Source organism: Priapulus caudatus, unplaced genomic scaffold (genome assembly GCF_000485595.1).
Source record: "Priapulus caudatus unplaced genomic scaffold, Priapulus_caudatus-5.0.1 Scaffold143, whole genome shotgun sequence".
NCBI lineage: Eukaryota > Metazoa > Priapulida > Priapulimorpha > Priapulimorphida > Priapulidae > Priapulus > Priapulus caudatus.
Window position 1 is genome coordinate 246,753 of NW_014577204.1, and position 11,996 is coordinate 258,748.

Sequence of the window (11,996 nt, forward strand, 5' to 3'; positions counted from 1 at the left end):
CTAACTTTATTTCATTATTCGTTTTATTCTACCACTTTTCTACATGAATTCGTGACAAATATTGTAACATTAATATTTTCATGAACTCGGGAGGAATGGCATAACAGTCAACTCTCGTAAACTGATGTACAGGGTAGTGTACACGCCACACAGACAACGTGACGGCACGTCCGTTGTGTAGTCTGTGACCTTCACTTAAACAGCTTGAACTTCTTGAAGTACTTCTCCACGGTTGCCTTCTCGTAGGGCTTCGTCGCCAGACACGTCGGAATGTTCTCTGGCTGCTCGGTCCACAGCTTGTGCAGGACAGCGTCCCTTTGCAACGCCTCGGCCAACGCTAGTAGGTCATCTTCCCCCTTCGCGGTCAGAACAACCTTGTGCATGCGGTCAAGGTCGTCGGTGTAGCGCTGCGTGTCGGCGTTGTCGCGGAACAAGTGCAGCGCGGCGGTGGTCGCGTGGCACGCCTGTGCAATCACAGCCCCCGTCGGCCATCTTAAGTTCGAGATGAGATCGCCTCGCACGACCACGTACTGGACGATGGTTGACGCCATGTCCCTTGACGCTAGCGGACCAAGACGAGTGATATACAAGTTGGCGTGCGGGTTGGCAACAACGTCAGTAAACTTGTTCGTTTTTTCTGCGAGCTCACAAACGCGGCGCAAGACACTCCGTAACTAGTTCGCGCAGACTTGGATTTTCCAGTGCCGCCGACACTCTTTCCTTGTCGTTGATCTGCTTGCTCACTGTAAGAAGAACGATGATCTATATTATGTTACATGTTTTCTGAGTGGCAGACAAACACCAAATGTATGAGACTGAAACATGTGAATGCATTGGAGACCCTGAATGCACTGGAACACGTCTGTTTCAGTGCCACCTACCAGATGTCTGGACGTGATGCGGCCATGATGCCGAGGCGCGCCGAAGATTGACACTTTGTGTCTTCCAATCACAGCCTACGCCGCACCTCTCTATAATATTTTCAAAGGTGGGTGGGGACCCATTACAGTACCAAATCGCCGATCTCAGGAACTAGGGCATTCTGCTAGGCTAGAGCGGTTTCCTACGAGAGTTTGGCACAAAAACGAAAATAACACGCTGTTTAGCGCACTGCACTACGCCCTTCTGTTGCATTTTCACATCTCCGTAATCAGAATAAGCCCCGCCTTCTTCGTTGATGGGCATGACCGACGTGACCGGTTCCTTTCCCCAGCCTGTTTACTTTTCGTAAATAATGAAATACCCAGCCAATGCATTTCGCATCGAACAGCAAAATTTTCTGCATTTTCACTCGCTGTCGGAAGTGAACGAGTGCGTCATTCATTGAACAATTCAATAAAACACACAATGTTCGGAGCTAACGTTTACATGCCACAGCGCCATCTCTTGGATGTTTTATAAGTCAATATGTGGATTTTCAATAAAATAATGCGTTTTTATATGTATTTACCACGATTTACGTATAGAAACTATACGTTATTTTTACTGATTTCTCCGTATCTTTCCTTGGAGTTTTCATCGTCTTTCAATGCCTTTCGGTAGGTTTTCTGCGTGATTATTATTTTGCGCATACACTCATTTTGGAAATCATCCAACATTTTTACTTCTTCCTTAGTTAAGTTAGTCCATGTTTCACTGTTATTTAGAAAGGAAGGTAAAACTGTGCATTAGTATAATTTCACTCTTGCTTCTATAGTATGATTTCCATAATTTTGCTCTTCTGCCCATGATAATATTTCCCTCATCATGAACCTACATTTTCCAGTTCAGACTCATCTTATCGTTATAACCGCCGATATGATTAATTAAATCCCCTAGGTATGAATATTTGGTGCATTTTTTTATTACTTGGTTGCCTATTAATATCTCCTTTTCTATCCTTTCTTTGTTTGTGAATTTTATAACCATTGTATTTGTTTTGTTCATATTAAATTCTAATCTTTTTGATTCAGCTAATCTGGAGAATGACTGAGCGATTTTTGTTACTGTTTTATAATCTGCAATTCCTAGAATATCGTCAATATATAATCATTGTCATCTTCTAAAACTACAGACCATCCGCTGACCGCTGTGGAGACGTGCGCCGGGCCTCGAATTTGGCGCACGTCTCCATTGCGGACAGCGCTTCATACTTAAACATCCCCGCGGTTGCGTGCGCATATCCCGCGGAACTGCGCGTCTAATCCGCGCGCAGCGCTTAGGATTAACAGCAAAGCTCTGCCATGCAATCTTGTATCATGTCTCTCTGGATTAGCTTAGTGGGTACATGTATGGAAGTACCCATATACCCCACAGCAGTGCCTGCTTGTAGATGACAGCAGTGCCTGCTTGTAGATGAGTTATTCATATAGTTATAGAATCAAGAGCGTATAAAGGAGGAATTACAGAATAGTATAGCAATACATATTAGTTTTTCTTTAATTTTATAACATATGCAATGATGAGTTATTAAAAAATTGATAAAGGCACTAAATTCAATAGGCTCAATGCAGTGAAATTGAGCAGCAGTTCTACATTATTGCCAATATACTGGTCTGATATATGTCAGTTTGAATGTATAAACGTGTATTCAGAATGTGCACCACAAGCAATGAGGTTTGCAATCTAACATGCCGAGTAACGGTAGGACAGTACATCACAAGGTCAATATGTTTAGGGAGGGCAGATAGTGACAAACATCCGCTTTTCTTGTGTAGTACGTGCAGAGGTCATTGCCCTTCAGCGGCATTGGCTCAGTGCATTAACATTTAAAGTAATTTACTAATGTACTTTTAAGTGCATGGATATTTCCACTTATTATAACAACCCCACCCACCTTCTGTTGCAGTATCGTGGCTGCCTTCTTTGAGGTAAATACTCAGCTGTAAAAAAAAGAAATAAGAAAGACCATTGTTCACTACAGCATTGCCACATTATGCATTCTAGTACAATTTTAGCAAATCCACAAGATAACATATAGATGAAACTGTTTACCCAGGCAGGGGGAAATAGAACAGCTGTGATGTAAAATAATATGCCAACATGCGTTTTCAGTAGTACAACCTTTAAAATTACACACGCACTGGAGATAGTACTAATAAAAATAACAATGTGATCTGGAAAAGGTTTAATATATATAAAAAAAACATTTTGATGAAATGCCAAACCACAATTCTCTGTTACCTTGTAACTATGTGGGAGCTCTTCTTGTAGTCTAACCCTGATGCAGAGACCTGAAATAATCGGGTTTATATTTAGTAGCTTACGTTTTACCAGCTACATGTACATTGTTTGCGACTAGCAGTAATAGAGCTCTCAAGCATTGAGAAATGCATGAAAATATGTGTACCAAGTTCCAGGAAACTTGGTGATTTTGTTATGTTAGGTGTTATTATGTTACCAAATGTAGGAGTAAATTAAATCTACAAAGTTCCTATACTAAATAAATGTCACTGCTAATTTGTACTTGCCTATGAGAGTTGCTAAGTGGCAGTGTGCAACAGTTGGTGTAAATATCACGGATATCTTATACCTTTCATCACAGAGACCTGTCAAATTCTCAACTTTCACACCATCTTCATAGACAACACTGAGATCCTCCAATGTATCAGGTCTTTCTGGATCCTTTATGTCTTTGATTAGATCTAAAGGCACAAATAATATGAACTTATGAAATAACATAAGAATTCACTGTCAAACACATTAGGTTTGTAGATCGCTGAGACAGAACAACCCAGTTTTAACCGTTACCTCAACTAGCGCTGATAGGGTCCATGTCTCCCTGGGTACTGCCGGAACGTACCCTGGGTACGGTCCGATATACCGGAACCTACCCTGGTAACTATCTAATATGCCGGACCGTACCTCGCCTACTCCACTAACGAGTCTAGGGAGTCGCCTACGCCTACTCCCTAACCATATCAGATAGTTACCAGGGTACGTTCCGGTATACCGGACCGTACCCAGGATACGTTCCGGCAGTACCAAGGGAGACATAGACCTTATCTGCTCAACTAGCCATGTATTCTTGTATATAACTAAGGTAACTTTAACCTACAATAAATCCAGTAAACCCTATATAAATAATAAATAGAAATACAAGGGATTATTATAGTCTACTCTAAACTGTAAGGTTGAATAGCATACCCTTGCTACCTGCAAGAAAATCCAAAACTCATTTCAGTTGTTTCTGTGAATGACACCATGTTCTTAATGTACAAATGGATTGAAATCATATGAGCAACACTCATGTGCTTTCATGTGACACCTCGCTGAAGAAAATGAGGAGCGCTAACCAAGTAGTATAAAAAGCCACTTATGGTATGTTTGATGGCATGGGTTAATAAGAACGCTGTGGCTATATGCCCGGCAGCCGGGCACGGTCTTCGATTTCCTAAATGGCCGCGGCAGTTCCTAACCCTAACCCTAACCCTTGTTTACTTGAGATGCTGAAAATTAAAAACTGCAGGGCATTTAGGAAATCGAACACCGTGCCCGGCCGCCGTCAGATATATGCCGGCTGCAGGGCATATATAGCCACTCTGTAATAAGAATGGTTCTTTAACTAAAATAACCTAACTGTGTTAACTTTTAACATCATAAAGAATATTCGGGTAGTGTTACTGGTGACACTAACCCGCTTAACCAATGACAATGTCACGCTAGGCTATGTAAATTGTAATGCTATGGCGGCGTGGCGCATGTGTAACCGCTCTCATTTAGATACAGGAACAAAGTAGATGCACTATATGTCATGCGTAATATTACAGCTGCTGTGTTACAACTTACATGCACATGTAAAGAATAGATCACCTATATACATCTATTACGGCGGTTCTTAACCTTTAATGGTCCCTGGACCCCTTTGAGAATCTGGTGAAAGCTACGGACCCCTCCACAGAAAAATGCACATAAGCACATAAACACAAAATTTGTATGCGCCTGGTTCACGGACCACCTGAAGCCAATTCATTTTCGCAATGTGCAACATCACATGTGGACAGCTCTTATATCCTTGGGCCCTGAAGCCCATCCAATATGAATATGATCCACGGACCCCAAAATGGTCTATGGACCACAGCACCACTGATCTACTAGATGTACAGACTACAGTGAGTTACTACAATCGTTCTTTTATGCGTATGCTTCACCACAAGTCCATCCACATGCTCAGACCAGTCTGTTGGTAAAAACATGTTAAAATTACCATACACCTCCAATGCTATTTCCTCGCGTTTGAAGTCATCGCGCACTGAACTGACACCTTCCGCCGTGATCATGACGCATGTACACACATAGCCGGATTTGCACCCATTCCCTTAGTATACTACTACTTATATTAGTTTATATAAGTATATATTAAGTTATTCTTAGTCTATCTGATGTTGATAATGTCAATCCCGTCAACGATAAAAACAACATGCATTACTTCTAACGTTGCGTTACTAAGCTGACCACCAGAGGCGCTGACGCGCATTACGAAATGCAAAAATCTACATTACATTTTACAAGAAGAAGAGGCCTAAGCGCATTTAATAATTTATAAAAATCATTGAAGTAGAAAACATTATTGTCGTATTATATTAATGTGGCCTCTACTGACACTGTCACTCATAATGATACGCATCGTGTAGTAGGATTTTTTATTAGGCGACTTTTCTCATTTTCTGTCCAAAAGGTGTCGCCACGTTACAAATACGAAAAGTGGTTGCTCTGACGTCACATAACTCAGGTTTCTGGTATTGCGGGAACAAGTTTTAGTTTTATGTCGAGTTTTAATTTATCGTGTGCATCTGAAGTTATTCTGTTGTTCTCTGACAATCTTGCAGGTATGCCTTATGTCTCATTATCACATCTATCGTGTAACTAAACCATATCTACTTTTTTAACATTCGTAAAACCACCTACCAAGTTACTGTTGTGCCACCACTTTCAGCACTGCTAGTGCTAATCTGCTATATGACTATGACTATGACTCTGAGGGTTGGTCATTCGGTCAGTCATTGACTCTGGCATTGGCAGTACGTAGTTTTAGTTCGTATATGTGCTTTGCATTGCTGATTGAGTTATTCCCCAATGAAGCATGTAAACAGTCATAGGAAGATGCAGACAAGCGCAACAACGTTTCAAAACTAGTTCACCATATAATCCGTAGATTGTTTGAGTGAGAGAATTACTGATCAACATCATGTTAATCGTTATTGTTAACTTAATGACATAGGCTAGTATTGCACGAAGGGTCGTTGTCGTATAATGGCGTATAATATGTACCCGAGGTTCAAGTTCAAGTAAAATTTATTTTCATCGGTATATCATGAACATTGTAACATAAGCTAAGAGCTTTTGCACCGATATCAAACAAGAATAAAAGATATTGATTAAACATAATAAAAACTGCGTAACTGTAGTGTTATTATCACATGGCCTAATTGGCCGTATTGCCTTTAAAAAAATAACAACAATATATCAATATATCACACATTGAGCATCTGCAATCTCCGGTAACTATCTGATATGTTAGGGTTAGGGTTAGGGAGTAGGCGTAGGCGACATACTCGCCGACACCTCGGGTACTACATATACGACAACGACCCCTTCAGCGCTAGTATTAGGTATCTCTAGGTAATCTAGTTAAAGATGCCACTTCATCTAATTCAACTAACTTACATACTATGGCACCAAAATCATTCATCATCAGGGATCAGAATTTCACAGGTGAGTGTAGAACAAACACGACATTTCACAACTAACAACTCGGAAACACACACAAGTACAGCAGAACATTCACATTACTGTGCTCACACCAGTGAATTATATAATGGGGAGACAAGACTGTGATTGGCACCACTGCCATAATGGAACTCTGGATACAGTATAGCGTACAAACTGCACCGCCTAAAACAACTACCAGTGCTCTTCCGGACCTCATGCATTAAGTCTCGATTTTAGGGTGTACTGTACTAGTCTGTAGTCATGAACTCTCATACTAATAGGGTTCGGCTAACGCTCCATTAGGAGTGTTCCCAACTTTGATATCATTAATGATTAATGATTAATGATTGATAATCCTTACCCTAACCCTAACCTAAATGACATTAAACCACAAACTAATATATGACCATGACCATATATATATATATATATATATACATATATATGTTATTATGACCATTAATGACATTAAAGTTGGGAACACTCCTAATGGAGTATCACCCCTTCCGGACCCCATGCATTAAGTCTTGATTTTAGGGTATACTGTACTAGTCTGTAGTCATGAACTCTCAGAACCCTATTATTACTAGGCCTACTATTATTGCTGCTGTTATTATACTCTTATCGCTGCATGTCCTGTGTTGTTATATTGCCATTGGTACTTGTCAGGCTATTTGTTATGGTAGTAAGACTTATAGGAAGCTGTTTATATAGGAGGAGGTGGTGTAATTTATCACTGATACAATTAGTCTATGAGTTGCATAGTTATTGTAAGTTGTTTTCATAGTAGACTGTGCTACATTTCATTACATCAGCGAGTGAAATACAGACCAACATTGCTTATAGCCCCTTGCTATGTGGTATAGGTAATAGGTTAGGCATCATAAATCAAAAGATAGGCTATAGATACCAGCAATGAAAGTGATATTTCCGTAGTAATATCTGTATATATATATATATATACAACATGTTACGTAATGTCACACGTTAGTTTTTCCCTGTTGTTGATATTTCACTTGTAGGATGATTTACTATTATTTGTCTGAGGCTATAGGTTCTCTGTATGGCTGTTGCAGGCTGTATGATGGACTGTCTATGGAGGCGATAGAAGCACTTTTATATTAAGTGTAAAGTATGGCAATGGTACAGGAAGAAGGTATGTGATTTTATTGTTATCATTACCATTTTCGGTCTGCATTTTCCATGTTGTTCTAACACTAACAGTAACAATGCTGAAATGTGTTTCTATTGTAAAAGCATTGTACAGGCTTATAGTTCATTGGTGTTATGCTGATCTTCTAACTCATGTCTATTGCTAGCTTTAGGTATTTTTACATCACACTGAATATAACGGTTTTTAAATTCCAGTTTTCAGTTGTGAAAAAAAATTCGTGCACAGTTCTTTATCTATTGCATATTACATCTGCTCTAGTGTTTTCTCTATTCAGCTACGTTCTCGTGTACTGAGATCACTAGACTATTCTGATTTAAAAAATAACAATAAAATATTTTGTGCTGAAGGCTTGGAATTAGTCCTCCCTGTATATCAACATTTGGTCTTGCTTAGTTTGAACAAAGTTATTCCTCACTATCTTGAAGATGCAGGGCATGTATGTCTGTCTGTCCATAATATTAAATCTGTCTGATTAAATGTTTTCAAGTAATCAGGTATTTGTTTCCAATGCTCTGGTCGATTATGAATTCCTGTAATAATGAGCCTAAATACATACTTTGCTCGTGTAGATGAAGCTTAGTTGGTCATATTTGGGGGCTGAACTTTTTCATATATATGCTTACATGTGTGGTCTGTCACTGTGGATGCATGCCAGGAAGGTTACAGTCCTTCAGAAATACTTCCTTGGGGCGCGTGCGTGGTAACGAAGTCCAGATGCCCTGGCCACTTTCTTCAACGTTGTGTTACACATGGCAGAGCAACGTAAGCAGTGAACGGGTACCCGATGTAATACACTGCTCTTCGGGAATAGAACATGCCAGAGTGTTTGTGTCTGACTCGTTGCCTGCCACATACATACATCTCACTCTGTTAACATATTTTCGAGCGTTTCTATATATGCGAACGTGGACATGACAGATTTTAAACACTGAAGCACTACTGATTCTCGAAAAATGTGCTGCTGGTGATGTAGTATGGCATCGAGTTGGATGTATTGTAGCTTGTAGCATCTGTAGCTTGTAGCTTGTACTTGTAGCAGATGCAGCTTGTAGAATCGCATGATCGTGCGTCCGTCCGTCCGTCCGTCAGTCAACAATTGGGCACAAAATCTTAACCGCTCGACGTACGGTCACGATATTCGGGACGTCGGGGGGTGGGGGGGCAGGGGGTGTCGTAAAAAGGACTCAGGATGACAAATTTGGGGGTCAAAGGTCAAGATGTGTAAACGGAGGGGGAATATTTCCCCCTTAACTTAAGGTATAGGAGGAAATACGGAATTGCGGCACAATTCTTAACAGCTCGACCTATGCTCTTAATATTCGGTGTATAGTGTGATGGGCAGGAAACCCATCACCAGTGCGAAATTGGAGGTCACAGGTCAAAGGGCAGTGGGGCAAAGGTCAGATATCAGACATTTTCTGAGGACATGGCCTAACGGACAGAGTGAAAAACTTTTTTGTTTCTGCACTGTGCCACTGACCTACCATTTTTATCACTTTATTGAAAGGACCATGAAATGTGTTTTCCACTGACGTGCGAAGAGTGAGTGTCTGATAACCTTTTGACCCTCAAGAGGAGGGTTAAACATGGATTCCTGAACTGCCTCAATGACGTCACAGTGTTGTCATATTCATGGCACATCCATAATCTAGAAACCAAATAAGCCTGGATAGCCAAACGTGTACAGCACAGGCGTCACGGCTCAAAGGTCGTTGGATCGAATCCCATCTGATTTTTTATTATTTACCTGTTTTCTGTATTTTTCTATCTTTATCCATTTAACTATTTTTTTCCAATTAATGCAAATATTTACATGATTTATTTAAAACAATTTAATAACAACAATAAAAAAAAAATAGGGTTAGGGTTAGGGCTAGGGTCACAATGCACCATAAAACAGGAGTTTCAGGCACGCGATTTGTATCAACCAATGGGATTTGGGAGGTATGCAGAATGCAGAAGGTTGCTGAAATGATGTGTACGCAACTGCGTATCTGCATATCTGCGCCTAACAAAGGTGTCACTACGCACGACTTAAATGTTACGTTTATAACCGTAGCAACAGACCTCAGATGAGCCCAGCGCTCTGCGGCTCTTGTTCGAGTGTTACTGTTACTTCTATGTTTATAATCGCTGACCAAACAACTGAGAGAATCGTCGTGCGTTATTTCTGGTTTGTAAAACATAATGTGTCTCAATAGAGGCGAGCGCATCGTTAGAGAATTCTGTTATTTGAAACTACATTGAAAACTGTTTTGATGTGATACAAGGAAAGCGAGCCAAGCATGTCATTGAAAACTGTTATTTGAGCTGCATGTGCAACAGCATAATTCATAAAGAATTTGAAGAACAGTTCTTGCCCAAGCGACAGAATGTGTTGTTTAGCTTTAGGATGAACCCCAAAACCTCCACTAGCCTACATGTATGTCGTAATTGCTTTTACTGGCTAGCAATAGCATCATGTTTCCCCATGTCGTACTCATTTTACCCCTTTCTTTCTAGTTTTTCTGTGGTGTACATTATTCTTCCTCCTTCCCCAGCACCGCCTGCTCATTTACGTCCCTCTCTCCCATACTGTTCTTGCACCTGTGTTTGTGTGGGCGTGCGTGCGTTCATGCGTGTGCATGTGGGCCGGCTTGTGTTTGTGCGTGCGTGGGTGTGTGCGTGACATCATTTCGGCGGTTATTAAATTCGCTTACTGACTCAGTCACTGACTCAGTCACTCGCACATCCATGCAGAGGCATAACATTCGGCTAACGCTCCATTAGGAGCGTTCCCAACTTTAATGTCATTATTATCGTGATATAAAAGAGATATCAAGGGGGCGGATCGATATAAAATAGATATCAAGGGGGGTTAGATATAGAATAGATATCAATGGGATATGAAAGTCAGCGCTTCATTTGAGTCTGACCAAAGCGAGCTTGAAAGGAAGGCGTTGCTCTTCCAAGTGAAACGTTCGCTTCGTTTCGCTCGCCTTCGCTGCTCGAGCAAGCGAAATGCAGAGCGGGGGCATGTTCGCTTCGCTTCGCTTTGTTTCGCTCGCCTTCGCTGCTCGAGCAAGCGAAATGCAGAGCGGGGGCATGTTCGCTTCGTTTCGCTCCCCTTCGCTGCTCGAGCAAGTGAAATACAGAGCGACGGCATGTTCGCTCGCCTTCGTTGCACGAGCAAGCAAAATACAGAGCGGGGGCATGTTCACTTCGTTTCGCTCACCTTCGTTGCGCGAGCAAGCGAAATAGACACCGGGGCATCTTGGCTTCGTTTTGCTCGCCTTTGCTACGCGAGCAAACGAAATACAGAGCGAGGCATCTTCGCTTCGTTTCGCTCCCCTTCGCTCCTCGAGCAAGCGAAATACAGAGCTGGGGCATGTTCGCTTGCCTTCATTGCGCGAGCAAGCGAAATACAGAGCGGGGCATCTTCGCTTCGTTTCGCTCCCCTTCGCTGCTCGAGCAAGCGAAATACAGAGCTGGGGCATGTTCCCTCGCCTTCGTTGCGCGAGCAAGCGAAATACAGAGCGGGGGTTGTTCACTTCGTTTCGCTCGCCTTCGCTGCTCGAGGAAACGAAATACGAGCGGGCATCTTTGCTTCGTTTTGCTCGCCTTCGCTCCTCGAGCTTGCTTGCTACCCCAGTCTCATTTTGCTTGCTCGAGCAACGAAGCCCAGCGAAGTCCAGCGAAACGAAGCGAACATGCCCCTCTCTGTATTTCGCTTGCTCGCGCAGCCAAGGCGCGCAAGTTTAATAGCTCTTTTATATCGTTATATATAACCCCCCCCCCTTGATATCTATTTCATATCTAACCCCCCTTAATATCTAATTTATATCGATCCGCCCCCCCCTTTATATCTCTTAATTTATATCACGACATTAATGACATAAAGTTGGGAACCGCTCCTAATGGAGCATCACCCTAACATGGCTTTCTTACGTTACAGGATCCCTGCCCGCCCACTAGGCTATGCGTGGTGTACCTTAGCGTGGTTTACTCGCGCTCATGCTACGTGGCATGTGGGGCAACATTCCTGGTTTGATTAGAAATGGAGACTATTTGCTACTTCATTGTGACTGTAATTGCCACATGCGCAGTAACGGAGATACCAAACCAGGCTGCACAGTCCGGCCTGCATAGATGC

The 11,996-nt window shown here is 41.8% G+C and overlaps 3 protein-coding genes across 3 annotated transcripts in view; 1 reads left to right on the plus strand and 2 right to left on the minus strand.

Moving 5' to 3' along the window:
• Positions 1-8: 8 nt before the first annotated feature.
• Positions 9-577, minus strand: LOC106806132 (putative peptidyl-tRNA hydrolase PTRHD1). Its single transcript, XM_014807987.1, has one exon. The coding sequence runs from the start codon at positions 549-551 to the stop codon at positions 192-194; it is 360 nt and encodes a 119-aa protein (XP_014663473.1). The 5' UTR covers positions 552-577; the 3' UTR covers positions 9-191.
• LOC106806131 (MIP18 family protein FAM96A-like) lies at positions 407-5,400 on the minus strand. The gene is made up of 5 exons (XM_014807985.1): positions 5,186-5,400; positions 3,450-3,623; positions 3,163-3,212; positions 2,816-2,861; positions 407-743 (listed from the first exon to the last, which is right to left on the minus strand). Exons 1-5 carry the CDS (start codon positions 5,256-5,258, stop codon positions 646-648), a joined length of 441 nt encoding a protein of 146 aa, XP_014663471.1. The 5' UTR covers positions 5,259-5,400; the 3' UTR covers positions 407-645.
• Positions 5,401-5,696: 296 nt separating this feature from the next.
• The window catches only part of LOC106806116 (A-kinase anchor protein 13-like), a 110,307-nt gene continuing 104,007 nt past the window's right edge, over positions 5,697-11,996 (plus strand). The window contains exons 1-2 of the mRNA XM_014807970.1: positions 5,697-5,807; positions 7,767-7,846. Coding sequence (XP_014663456.1) covers positions 7,825-7,846 — 22 coding nt within the window. The 5' untranslated portion in view covers positions 5,697-5,807; positions 7,767-7,824. The remainder of the gene's footprint in view (positions 5,808-7,766; positions 7,847-11,996) is intronic.